Genomic DNA, 13,656 nt, shown 5'->3' with positions numbered 1-13,656 from the left:
TGGGTGCCCATGTAAGAGAAGTTACTCCGCTGCTGTCTACACCTTGGGTTCCCTTCAGTGGCATTAACCCTACGGTGCAGATCGGTGGATGAAAGGAGATAATGTAATTCAAACACGTAATACAATGCCTACACAGGGTAGGCGCTTGATAAACCGTGGCAATGATTTGCCTTACAGGTCAGACTAATCACGTCAACCAGGACTTTTATCCTAAGCCACTTCCCGACTTTCACGATTTCGTATATATGAGAGCATCTTTTTGCTAAACACGTATCATTCACCGTGTCATCAACGTGAACCGTGCTGTCTATTGTGAGCCACAGAAATGCAGATTCTATTTTTGGCCGGGCACGGCAGAGGACAAAAGGATGGGCAAGGTACAGTCTCTGTGCTCCCAGAGCGCCCGAGCTGCTAGAGGAGACAGATACATAATCGATAATGTTAATTTAAGACAGGCTGGGAGAAGTGTGATCCCAAAGTACTACTGGAGTTCGTAAAGGAAGAAAGTCGTTCTGATGAAAGAAACCTCCTCCGTCAGGTGGCGGAGGATGCCTGGAGAGCCAGGAGGGGACCTGAGAGGGTGCCAGCCCTCTGCCAGGTGTGTGGGTTAGGAAGAGGGGTGGAGAGAGGGTCTGCTTACCGGGGAGGAGGAGCGGGGATTCTGTGGACCACTGCTGGCTTAGAGGGCTGAGTGATTCAAGCAGACACTGATGACAGGTCTGAGCTCCTACGGGTGAGGGCCCAAGGAAGCCATTCTCTCTCTAGCAGCAGGCTGGAGGAGTGAACGGAGAGGTCATTATTTGGGCAAGCGCGGCAAGAGGAATCAGAGACGCCTTCCGAGTCACGGCAAAAGGCGATGACCACCGCCAGCCTCATGGAGGATGTACCTGGTGGAATCGAAGCTGTTTGGCTAAACTCACAGCCTCACGTATTCCAGGAGGAGGGAGGCACCACTCATTCTCTTCAACCCAGTCAGTTGGTACTCGTGGGGAGCATCTTGTGGTGATTCCCGGTAGGGGGCCAGAGTCGTCGCCAGAGCTAATTTTTGTGGTGACACCGTACCTTCAGATAAGGCAAGTGAGTTCACGAGGAACATCGGGCCGGATTCACAGCTAGCGTTTTGGTAGCTCGTTGGCCGTTGCTAGCCCTCCCAGGTAGGTTCTGGTGTGAAATAGTAACAAGACGCTCCCCCTGCCCTGCAGCACTCTTACATGGCTGTCTGCTGTCACAGAGGGCTGCCTCCGCTGGGACAGTCCGGCCAGGCCCCTTCCGGTCTCTGCAGCACAGCTCTCCCTCCGCGGCTGGAGCCCCTGGCCCCCCTCCCCTGGCTGTGGCCTCCAGGACCAGTCCCGATGAGGCAGGAGGAACTAAGGCGGCTCTAGCTCCGGGGCTCTGGGGACTCACTCAGCATTAAGCCACGCCTGTCTCTGGGCCAGTCATGACCTTGTGTCAAGGCTCCAGCACAGCCTTGCTCCTGGAATTCTGAGTGGTATCGTGTGCCTCGGGTCTGACAACAGGATCTCCATCTGTCATTCTCCTTCCATCTGAGTTCCTGTCCTGAGGAACTATCCCCGGGCCCCTTAAGCTGGAGATCCTGCCATTGCCCCACAGGAAGCAGAGGAAGCGCTGCTCTTGCAGCCTGTGGCTGGGGCTCCGGCAGCATGCTAGGAGACTTGCAGTCCCGCTTTCCTGCTCCGGATTCCTGACTGGGACGTACACTTCCCCGACGAAGACCGCTTTACCGGACCGTGCTTTTTGGTCGACTGCCATGTCGCCCGGGGTCCGTGTTTCACCTGCTGGCCTGGACTTCCTGGGCCTCGGCCCGAGCCGTTCTCCCCACGCCTGACTTTGCTCGGTGAGTGGGGTAGGATTCCAGAGCTCGCCCCACCCAGCCTGCCCTGGGCAGTTAATTGAGCCATGCTCAGCCTGACTTTAGCGAGTGCACGAGCATGTAGTCTTGCCCAACATTAACCTAAAGGTCAAAGCGGAGATATGAGACCATACCGATACAAAATCATTTCCTATAAAAGATATTTTAAAAACGAAGAGTCTCAATTACCACACAACAAAGTATTTTAAAAGGCCAAACGGGGCCAAACATCGAGGGCCGTGGAAGCCTCCCCTCGCCCCCGTGGGCCAGCAGCTAACATTTTGGAAAACGTTTTTGGTGGTCTTAATAGCCCCAGATTACCTTCATTTAAGTGGAAATGATTGCAGCCAACACTTCTAAACTAGAAATTGGGTAGGAGGTAATCGTTAACCTTAACCAGTGAGCCTAGTAAACACCCCCGGAAGAGTAGGCCTGTGCCCGCCATTAAGCTGGCCGTATCTGCCGGCTCGCTCCTCAAACCGAGCGGTCACCTATTCCGAAGTCAAAGTCTATGAAGCCGGCCACCACTGAAATCCAGCCCCTGGAGCATTACTCAACAGGAAAGGGTGAGTTATAGAACGCAACAACGACTTCCTCCACAGCTCCCGCTCAGAACCTATTGCTTTTGGGAAAACCGATTAGTTTAGATCCTGCCTGTGAGAGAAAATGCTCTTACATCAAGGACAGACACCAGACTGGCAAATCCTTGAAGAGGGTCTAGCAGCACTGCAGCCCCAGGCATGGGCTGGGACAGTCACTGCCAACCTTTTTTAAACCCAGGAAAGGTACTTGAGGCCAAGTGTACCAGAGGGAACTCCACAAAACTGTCTACCTCTCAACTCCTGAATTTTATAACCATACCACTTTCTCGTTTCCAACCCATCCGTGAGAATATGACTGCTGTGGGAGATCCAAGCTTTTCTTGAAAAACCTCCAGGCTAAATATCAACCTGAAGGGGACACTGGTCTGAGAAGTCCAACTAAATGATACTCCAAATTGGTCTTTCCCCAGGGCTCTTAAATTTCCCGGCTTTTTGAGGGGCAGTCTGTTCTACAAGTAGACAGACAGTGAGGACACAATCCTGTCTACAAGATTTTAGACAAGATTTTGTACCGCATACTGGTTGTCATTTTGAAAGCAGAGCTAAAAAGCTTTGGAATCCTTCTGTAGAAACTTCGTATTTATCAGTGCACCTCCACGCTAGATTAATACGACCACTCTGCTTCCTCTTTTGCCTTTTACCAAATTAGATTAATACAATCAATGCTATTGATTCTCAGGTATGGAGTTTAGCAAAGAACTAGTATTCTGGTGAGTGATGGGAGTTACCTGGGACTGAAAATGAGGGTTTTTTGGTGTGTGTTTGTTTTTACTATTGTAAGCAAGGTCAAAGCTGGCCCTGGAGGATGACAGATCCTAAAGCTGTTTGTGTAGGAATAAAACAAAAGCTAGCTTAATCAAGAACGTTCACCATTGCTTCAGTATCAAGACTTACCCAACAGAAATGATACAGGTCTTAAAAATAACTATGGGTTGGCTATGTATCCATTTATCATCTTGCTGGATAAAATACATAACTTTTTTGCTATGAAGTAACATCAAAAGGTACCAGTTTGTCACGTAAGGTATAAATGACATTTATAATATTTCAGGTTGCAGCAGTAAAATCAGCATTTTGATTAACTTGAGAAAATGCACAAAACTCTCATAGACATCTTACAGACTTGAAACTTTAAGGAAAACAATTATTGATTACATAATATACAGGCTCAGTCCTGCAATATATTTCTCTCATTGATTTCCATAGTAACATTTTAAGCATGAATTTGCAGGGCACTCTAGAATGTGTATGTGTTCCCAGGTTATGATCTGATGAGCTTCTAAGGGAAATTATGGTACAGCAGAAGAGCAGGAGATACAGACTTGAAGCCCTTTGCTTAAATCCTGGCTTAGCAGCCTCTGAGCTTTATGTTAGGCGAGCACAGCTTCTCTGAGGACGGATTCTTCTTAAGTCAGAGCAAGAAAACCAGGCTGAAGGAATGAATGGAGTAATCTGGTATCTATAAATCTTCCTCAGCCTTAAACGGCACCCAGCAATCCATAATCAGAATCAAGTCCCCAATGGAGGTTCAAAGATATTTTGAAGAAAAGTTCCCGCAACGAATTAAAACTAAATTTAGACCCAGGATTGCCCTCTGATGGTCATCTCTTAGAAATGAAATCCCTTTGAAAACCAATGAATTTGCAAGTTTTTTCTATCAGAACTTCCCCAAAAGGCTTATCCTTGTTCTGATCGCTAGCATGTACACTAGATTTTTCTCCACAGAAGATCGTCTTCAAATATATTCATTTAAATAAAGTTGTAGGTAAATTAATGTAGACTTTGAAGCTACTTCTAGAACTAGGGGTGCCTGGCTGGCTCAGTTGATGGAGCACGTGACTCTTGATCTCAGGGTTGAGAGTTCAAGCCCCACACTGGGCCTAGAGCTTACTTAAAAAATAAATTAGGGGTGCCTGGGTGGCTCAGTCGGTTGTGTGTCCAACTTCGGCTCAGGTCAGTATCTCATGGTTTGTGAGTTTGAGTCCTGTGTCAGGCTCTGTGCTGACAGCTCAGAGCCTGAAGCCTGCTTCAAATTCTATGTGTGTGTCTCTCTCTCTCTGCCTCTCTCCTGCTTGTGCTCTGTCTCTCAAAAATGAGTAAATGTTGGGGTGCCTGGGTGGCTCAGTCGGTTAAGCGTCCGACTTCGGCTCAGGTCATGATCTCACGGTCCGTGAGTTCGAGTCCCGCATCGGGCTCTGTGCTGACAGCTTGGAGCCTGGAGCCTGTTTCAGATTCTGTGTCTCCCTCTCTCTTTGACCCTCCCCCGTTCATGCTCTGTCTCTCTCTGTCTCAAAAATAAATAAACGTTAAAAAAAATTAAAAAAAATGAATAAATTAAAAAAAATTTATTTTTAAATAAAGTTTTTTTTTTTTTAATAAAACTACTTCCGTAACTAGATTAAGCAGTCTGAAAGTTTTTAAAATGACATTTTCCTTGGAATGTCTCTCCTTGTCCCCAACGCTGAAAATCAAAAAGGAAAATAAAGCCTCTTGTATCTTAATCAAAGATATAGAGATACCTTGTCTTCCAGGAGTCATGGCGAAGGTTTAAGGGCTGGTTCTTAACCTAAAGGATAATATCACCATAGGCCATTCCTGCTTTGCTGGTATTCATCAATTTCTTCATTCTTGGGGTGATTTGTTGAAAAAAAAGAAAAGTCTCCCAAATCAAAAGTTAACATTTTATCCCAAATCTATACCCCATCTTCTATCAAAACATGAATTCACAATGGATGGACTTACAATCCCAACTAAAAAAACCTCACAAAAAATGTACCCTGGAGCCACATTGGGTCTGGCACACATCTGTCACTAATTTTAGAAATCTGAATTTTTATGGGTGAAATAAATGCTAGCACCTCCTTTTCATTTTCTGTAAGCTTTAGTCTCATTATCTACAAAATGAAAATAACATCTACTTGGTTGGGATGTTGGGAAAGCCAAATTAGTACACAAAAAGCACTTAGCATAATTTTTGATAACAGAAGGCATTAAAAAAGAGAGATGTTATCAATTACCTCCCCAGTCAAAACATGCCAATTATTGAAGGAAGCATTTTATCTCCACTCACGGGCATGAAGAGTAATTTTTACCATGGTTTCTGAGACATCACTTCAAAAATTGTTTCATCGTGTTCACCACAGGCATTAGAGTCCTTGCTGGTGGTGTTTTTATTGGTGAAATGGGTCTTGCTATGACAAAACGTTGAGAATAGTCTAGTGAGGAGAATGATAAGCAACAAAGGAAACGTCTCCTCTTCTAAGTTCTGGGTATTTCACAACAAACATGGTGCCTACAGACTAAAGCGAGGGAAGTTAAAACTCAAAGGACTAGAAACATAGTGGATTGTTAGGTCTATTACACCCTCTAGTGGCCAAAAAGAAGATTGTTCTTTTAAAAATCTTGGTTTGGTCAAGATAGCAACTGGATGCGTATGTATCACCTTTGAGTTTAAAAAATAACCAGCTTGCCTTTATGCGCTTTTTACCTTTGCATTTACTCTATGCTGAATGAAAATACTAAGCACTAGAGGACAAGGCACAGGCAGCACACCTCTCATCCTAAATCAATTCTCAAATGTAACTAGAGTTAATCGTCTTTGTTGCTTTATGGAAGGGAATTTTGAAATGTGTACCTTTCTAAAGCAGCAATTTTTCACCACAGGGTTATTTACAAGCCAAGGTAATAATTAAATATGCCCAAGACTATGAATCTATTCTTCTCTGCCCAAACCCTTCATTTTTATAATGGGTAATTATAGTAAAAACTTCAATTAACCAGAACCCTCAATTAACATGATTTCCCTTCTTGCATTCTATTTTTAGGACAAAGTGGAAAAAAAATCACAAGAAGTCGTTCATGTGAAGGACTGGGTTTGAAAATCTTCTAGGATGAATTATACTAAGTAGGAAAAAACCCACATTCACACTGTGATAACCAATATATAGGAGACCCATCTATCTATAGATCATCAAGAGCTGGAAGGGAATAGCTTTATTTTATTTTTAACGTTAATGTGCTGGAATTATAACCTATTTTCTGTTTTTTTTTTTTTTTTTTTTTTTTTTTTTACTGTCACATTGTTGCATAAATAAAAGGCAAAGAGAAGGGTAATGTATAAACTCAGCATATGTTCTGCAACATTTTCTATTCTATGTCCACGAATCTGAACAGGAGAACTGAGACAGAATCAGACCTAAGTCCTTCAAAGGTCTTTAAATCCCAGAGACACAGTTAAGGTCACCTTACAGTATTGAGACAAAATATAGGTCACTTGGGGAACATTTCTTCTACCATGAGAGCTGACATAAGAAGCATTTTTAGATAGTGAATTTTAAACTAATTTGAAAATAAATTTACCAGGCATCACTTATTCAGAAGCAACAGTCCTACTCAAAATCTCACCATAGTAAAAAAAAAAAATTCCACATTCCACAAAGGAATTCAGGCTAAGCAACCACCCCTGAATTGAAAGGTCATGATGCCAAATCCATCTATTTAAAATACTGTTTATTTGTGATTTAACATTAATTAGCATTACATCTAAGAGCAATATCAGATAACATTTATACATTTTCCACAGGACACAGAGGTTCATTGGCTCATTCTTTATGCCAAAGCAAGTAAATAGAGGCATTAGCAAAAGGTGCAAATAGTTCACTGTTGCGTTTAAAAAATATTTATGCACGTTGCATTCATTTAAGATATATATATATTTAAAAAGTTATGGAAAAGCATAGTTCACAGGTTACTGTTTCTACATACGTTGTAATACAACATAAATGATGTAGAACATAAAAAAAAAATCCTCAAATACAGAAGTAAGCAACTGAAAGTTTCTGCTAAGAGATTAAAACACCGATTCCAGTAGTTAGTGAGATCCAGAATGAAATTTCCAGGCTCCGTTTCAGCTTTGCATCATCGTACACATACGGCCAAACAGAACCAGCTGCTCCAGAACGCACTGTCATGTGTAATGTGATTTTGACACGCCAACTCATCCTCCAGAAACACTTTGGATTATTTTCACCCACTGACCATTTCGGATCATCGATTTTACATTGATTTGTGACATCACTTCGGTGAAGGGGAGAAAACTATATTAAGTCTAGGTTTAAATTTGTATTTACATTAGAAAGAAAGTTAACTGAAATAAGGTGAGAAAATTTTGTAAAAATCAAGAAGTGGTAGGTTTTCTCGTTGGAGGATCAGACCCACTGATTTCTTCTAGTGCTGCTTCTAAAGATACAGAAGTTAAAAGGAAACCAAGAAACACGATGATTTTGGCAGAGAAGCAGAATTTTAGAAATCTGGGACATGTTCCAAATAAACCTATGCTTCAAATCCTATCGTGACTGTGGGTCTTCATCAAACTAGAATTCTTGGCATGACACCGCTTTTGTTCCCTTCATTTTTCACTTTCTCTCTTCCTTTTCATTTGTTTCCCTCATGAGACCATCTTCATTCATTAGCAATACTAAGAGAAAAATACATTATAAGGTTCAAATGTGAATCTAGTTATACCTTGAAATGCTTTAATCTCCTTTAGATACCAAGTGCCTGGATTCTTGAATTAGATTTAAGCATACTTAGTACGAAGCAGCTTCAAATATGCTCTACTGTTATATGATTGGCTAATATGCTTATGATGCTTTTATACTGAATGGTATACAAACATCTCAACATACAAAAATCGTTTTTGCCAGAGTTAAACTAAATAACCCATGTACGTGTACAAAATCCCCTTTGTTGAAAAATAAGGGGCTTTCTCAACTAATAAAAAAGGAAGTTTTCAAAAATTATAGTTTACTAAAATGATTTTTTTTTTTGGCAAAGAAAGTTACTTCAGGTGAGGAAGTTTTATACTATGAATAAAATTCCAGATGAATCTTTTCTTAAATTTTTTTTTAAAAAAATTCTGTGCCAGTGTATACTAATGCTATAGATTCTTAGAAGCTTTTAAAGCGTTCTGTTAATGCCCACTGAAACAATGGGAACCCAAAAGGTACAGTCAATAATCGCGGTAAAAAATTATAATCTGATTACCCAGTGAAGCAGGTGTTGAGAAATAAAAATTCTCTCGCTTGTGCACTGGTATTTCGTTTCCAACAGATATTATGGAGAAGGCCTGAAGTAATTCAGACAGATATCTGTTTGTGGTGAATTATAGTAATACTTCATGAGGGCAGAGCTAACTAAAACTAGCAATTATTCAAAAATTCAAAACCTTTTTTGGAGATACAAAATGAGAGATGAATTTGAAGTTCTTTTCATAATATGTTTTTCTTTTAGTAAAATCCCTTTCCAGTTCTTAAAGTCCAGTTTGCTACATACCCCCAGTCTTCTCTACCACTGCATATTAATTATCAACTTAAGTGTGGTATTTAAATGTGCAATGTCACATTGTAATAATAATAATTATAAAAAGAGTTAAGTTAGGCTTCAACTTTCTCCTTTTTTTTGTTCTTTTTCAGAAAAGAAGGAGTACGGAATTTCTTCTTTTTCTTGGATGGCGATTTTGAAGGGGAGCCTTCAGGTGACAGGACTTCTTCAATTTTTTCTGGAGACTTAATGGTAATCTCGATGTTCTCTATGGTCGTGCTTGTGGTTAATCTACTCACTCGCTTCGCAAGCTCATCTTCAACATCATGCGTATCATCCTTGCCATTCACCACCATGACGGGCACCTCCATGGAGATGAAGCTCTTGGAAAATAGCTCATGGTTTTCTACAAAAGGGGAGGGTTGGGTTGTTGTTGTTTTTTTTGGTTATTTTACATAGTTAACATCTTGGCTTTATTTTACAAAACTGAACTGATTTATGTAGCAACGTACTAAGGCATTACTTAAGTTTCAGTAAAGACAAATCATTACCTTAACATGCTATGGATCTATTAGCATGAAGCTAGATTTTTCTTAAATAGTATAAAGGGGAAGGGGTCAAAGTTGTTAGACCAAAGCATGAAGGCTAGATAAGTCTGGTTTGATGATCTGACAGTTGCATTGTAAATCAAGTCAGTATAAACAAGGAAGACAACATGTATTTTTCTTGAATTTGGCAATCAAAACTGGAAAGATTTCATGCTCCTGATTGGAATATGTAGGACAAACCACTTTTAATTTCACAAATTCTTAAGAATTACCAGTTGCCAAAATCCAGAATAAGGTAAGTCAACATAAACACTGAACAACACCAGCACACCACTTGGTGAAAAAATATATAAAATTATTGGGAGCTTTAGGTAAAATCCATGGCAAACTCATTGCAATCGGGTGTTCAATTTCCTTACGTGAAGACAAACGACAGAGGACAAACTCTTAAGACTAACTCAGTGAACGCTATGGGAAGTTACAGTGAATACCTTCTAATTTTTCAGGGATATTTTGCGGTGACTGAGTTTGAGACTGAATTTGTGAAACAGATGAAGCGTCATCTGAGAGTAATTCCTGCTCAGCATCTGTTGGACGAGAGTTTAGTTAAAAGCCATGCAAAACAAAGAAGCATAAGGTTTCGGGAAGGTTAGTGCATACGTCAAACGCCTGCAGACACATGATAAACTCTTCAGCAGTGAGCTAAGTATACTAACGGCTACCCCATGGATCGATAACTGCGCATTAAGAGGAGGTGAATGTGCGAACACTTCTGACTCTGCTAACAGTAACTTTACATACGTGCTTAGTAAGGAAGCATGGCTACGGGCAGCCCAGGCAAATAATACGTAAGCATTTAGCTTTTGCTAGAGTGTTAGAAAACCAAAATATATTGAGCAGCCGGGTGAAAAGAATTAGGACACCTCACCAATGATGCTGCGTTCATGAGGCAGAATGCCTCCAAATTTTCAAACAATATCCAATTAGTGATTTCTGTCAGAGCAGTATTAGTGAGCTAATTCAGAAAGCCATAATGAATGTGGAAGAAACTATTTATAAAAAAAAAAAAAAAAAAAAATAGAAGCTGATGGTTCTAGAGTGCAATATTTGTTACCTGGCATCTTTAGGCTTTCAAAAAATAACAGATTAAAGAGGGACATTTTACAAAATAGAAAAATAGAGAAAGTCTCTAACCTTAGGTTAGAATAAACAAATCCAATAATATCACTTAGAATATTTAATGTCGTCAGGATGACTCCCTTTTGTGACAAAGGCACTAACACACTGATAAAAACTGTTCCCGGGATGATCCAGATGTCAATTCTTTCCACATGATAGCTAATGTGGACAAACATTTTTAACCATTGGTTCTGTTCTGCTTTGGGAAAAAATTTCCACTGTATGTTGTAGATGCTCTAAAGCAGAGGCTCTTGCCCTCTTGTGGGGTCACAGATTTCTTGTCCCTTACCCTGAATGCCCTCTTTCCCCAAATGTATATCATACAAAATTAAGCACTCATTTTTCAGATGGTTCATGAACTGTTTGGAGCTTATCCAAAGATGCAAAATCAAGAACCCCTGCTATAAAGAATTTCTTATTCTTGAGAAAAAGGGAGTTAGTATTTAATTAGCTGGGGTTTCATTAACAATTTTTAAACGGAATCCTTACTTAGGGTTCTGAAGTCAGAAAAACTCAACCTCACTAGAGTGCCCATGTACTTAATTAAAGAAAGTCACATCAAAATTCTGGCAGTTTTCTTTATATTTTGATTTCAAGATTATATACTGGCACCCTGTGGCACCCAAAAAGTATAAAAGCCACATAATATACATACTCTGTCATGTTTAAATCTATTACTGTATCTGTATTTATTTTAGTAAAGTAATACTTTACTTATCTGTGGATTTCATTTTACTATGGAAGACTTTTTGCTAGTGATCAGATTGCTTTCTGAGAAAAACTTTTCTCTACATGTTGACATACGTGAACTACAGTGGCTCTTCGCATTTTAGCTCCACCTACACTCAGTAAGGTCTGGGAGAGATGACAGGGAACAATCGATTGTCAAAGGAACATTTTAAAAAAACAACAACACTGACTGCCTTCTATCATCCAACTCAAGGTGTTCTGCTGTTGGTAGCATGGTTATCAGGCTTAATCTAAAAATGAACGAACCTTCCAGGCCTTGCTGTTTACGCTCGATTGTCTTCTTATACTCTTCAAGCTCGCCTTCTGTGAGATGACTGAAGGGGTTGGGAGGAGCTGGTGGGGCCTGATCGTCATCTTCAAATTGCATGGTCTTGCAAAGAAAAACATCGACAGATCGGAAGCTTATTCTTCAGAACTGGTTAAGAGGGCACAAAACAGAGCTGAGGGCTCCCAGGATGATAGCGGGAGACAGGCTGGAGACTGAAGAATTCTCCAGATAAATTAAACGGCCTCAGATAAAAGAACTACAGATATTGACATCTGGGGACTCCGCAGAGAGACGACCCATCAGCCTACAGTGAAGCTCACCGATTGCCAAGCTCTGCCCACACCCGGAGCATCGGACTGGCTTTTCAGTGTCCCATTCTTAAATATAAACAGACTACCAGGTATTACCAGGTATTACCTGAGGAAAGCTTCTGCCATGGAAGTGAGAGACCAGAACAAGAGAGAACTCAGAAGAAACAAGGACAATAAAAGCAGCTGAAGAAAATTTAAAATCGATTCCCTCAGAGCAATAAGAGAAAATACTGTATCCATGAAAGACTAGGATGTTATTTAAAAAACAAACATTCAGGGAATAAGGAGTCTTAAACAATTTTTAAAAATATATCAAAATAGAAAATTAAATAGAAGCATTAGAAAATAAAGTCAAACAAATCTCCCAGAAAGTAGGATAAAAAGACAAAGAAATGGAAAGTGAGAAACAGCATACCCTGACAGAAAAAGAAATTGGGAGGGAAAAAAATTATTGAAAAAATACATTTAAAAAATGCCCAGAGGGGCATGTGGGTGGCTCAGTCGGTTAAGCGTCTGACTCTTGGTTTCAGCTCAGGTCATGATCTCATGGTCTGTGAGTTCAAGCCCCAGTCGGGGCTGACAATGAGAAGCTTGCTTGGGATTCTCTCTCTGCCCCTCCCCTGCTCCCTCTGTCTCTCTAAAATAAATGAATGAATGAGTGAACGAATGAATAAATTAAAAAAAAAAATGCCCAGAACTGAAGAATAGGACTTGGCAGATTGCAAAGGGTTACTAAATGCAGAGAAATACAAAGAAAGACTAAAAGAAACCTACTACAGGGGCTCCTGGGTGGCTCAGTCGGTTAAGTGCCCGACTTCAGTCCAAGTCATGATCTCACGGTTCGTGAGTTCGAGCCCTGTGCTGCAGAGCCTGGAGCCTGCTTCAGATTTTGTGTCTCCCTCTATCTCTGCCCCTCACCTGCTTACACTCTGTCTCTCTCTCTCTCAAAAAATAAATAAAAAATTTAAAAAATTAAAAAAAAAAAGAAACCTACTACAAAGCACAGCATTATAAAATTTCAGAACAGCAGGAATGCAGAAAAGGTGTAAAAGAGTAAAAAAGAGCCCTATACAAAGTTACATGAATCACAGTGCTCTCTTCCTTCTCATCAGTAACAGGGGACAACAGAGTGATGTTTTCCATATTTGTGAGGTAAATGATTTCTAAACTAGAATTCTATGTCTATTATTTAAACATTTCAAGGTAGAATACAGGATTTCAGGCAGTTACGTCCTATGTGTCCTTTCTCAGAAAGCTATTAGAGGATATGCTCAATGATAGAGGGGGAAATCAAGAAACTGGAAGACTCAAGGCAGGAAACAGGAGACAGTACAGAGGCAAGAGGCAGAGGAATCCCCAGGATGAGCCTGTGCAACTGGCCTGAAAGCCACCAGTCCAGATCTGGGCTGGAATGACAGAGCAATGAGAGATTAGCTGTTACCCTTGAATCTTTGTAAAGTAATATTAAGAAGGACTTTATAGTTCTTCCCAAACTTTTAAGCCAATGTACCCAAAACACTAAGCCAATGAAAAACGGAGGCAATTATTAACTCTAGGGGGAGAAAAGTGGTATAAGAAAGGAAATGTAATCATGGGATACTACCTGGCTAAGCAGTAAACATTTAATAATATAAACACCGAAAGCTGATTTAACAAAGAAATTGTAATACAATCTTTCCCCAACATTTTCTCATCTCTGAAATCTGAACTCATCCAATAATTGATGGCTTCCTACAATTATAATGGTCAGGGTTTTTTCTCTTTTAGGGATCTACAAAATAATGGTACTTCTTGGAGTTGATGACAT

General features: G+C 40.5%; 1 protein-coding gene across 8 annotated transcripts in view; it reads right to left on the bottom strand.

Moving 5' to 3' along the window:
- Window positions 1–6,964: 6,964 nt before the first annotated feature.
- Window positions 6,965–13,656, bottom strand: part of ADD3 (adducin 3) — a 122,785-nt gene continuing 116,093 nt past the window's right edge. For 7 of the 8 annotated variants that reach the window (XM_086680826.1, XM_086680829.1, XM_086680827.1 and 4 more), the window contains 3 exons: window positions 11,517–11,640; window positions 9,833–9,928; window positions 6,965–9,199 (listed from right to left, as the gene is read on the bottom strand). In XM_086680826.1, coding sequence (XP_086536952.1) covers window positions 8,907–9,199; window positions 9,833–9,928; window positions 11,517–11,640 — 513 coding nt within the window. In that variant the 3' untranslated portion in view covers window positions 6,965–8,906. The remainder of the gene's footprint in view (window positions 9,200–9,832; window positions 9,929–11,516; window positions 11,641–13,656) is intronic. The other variant, XM_086680832.1, reaches the window with a different exon arrangement.

This window comes from Puma concolor, chromosome D2 (assembly GCF_028749965.1).
Source record: "Puma concolor isolate L17-30 chromosome D2, mPumCon1.1.hap2, whole genome shotgun sequence".
NCBI lineage: Eukaryota > Metazoa > Chordata > Mammalia > Carnivora > Felidae > Puma > Puma concolor.
Note: the sequence above shows the minus strand (reverse complement) of the source record. Positions and strands in the feature narration are given on the sequence as shown.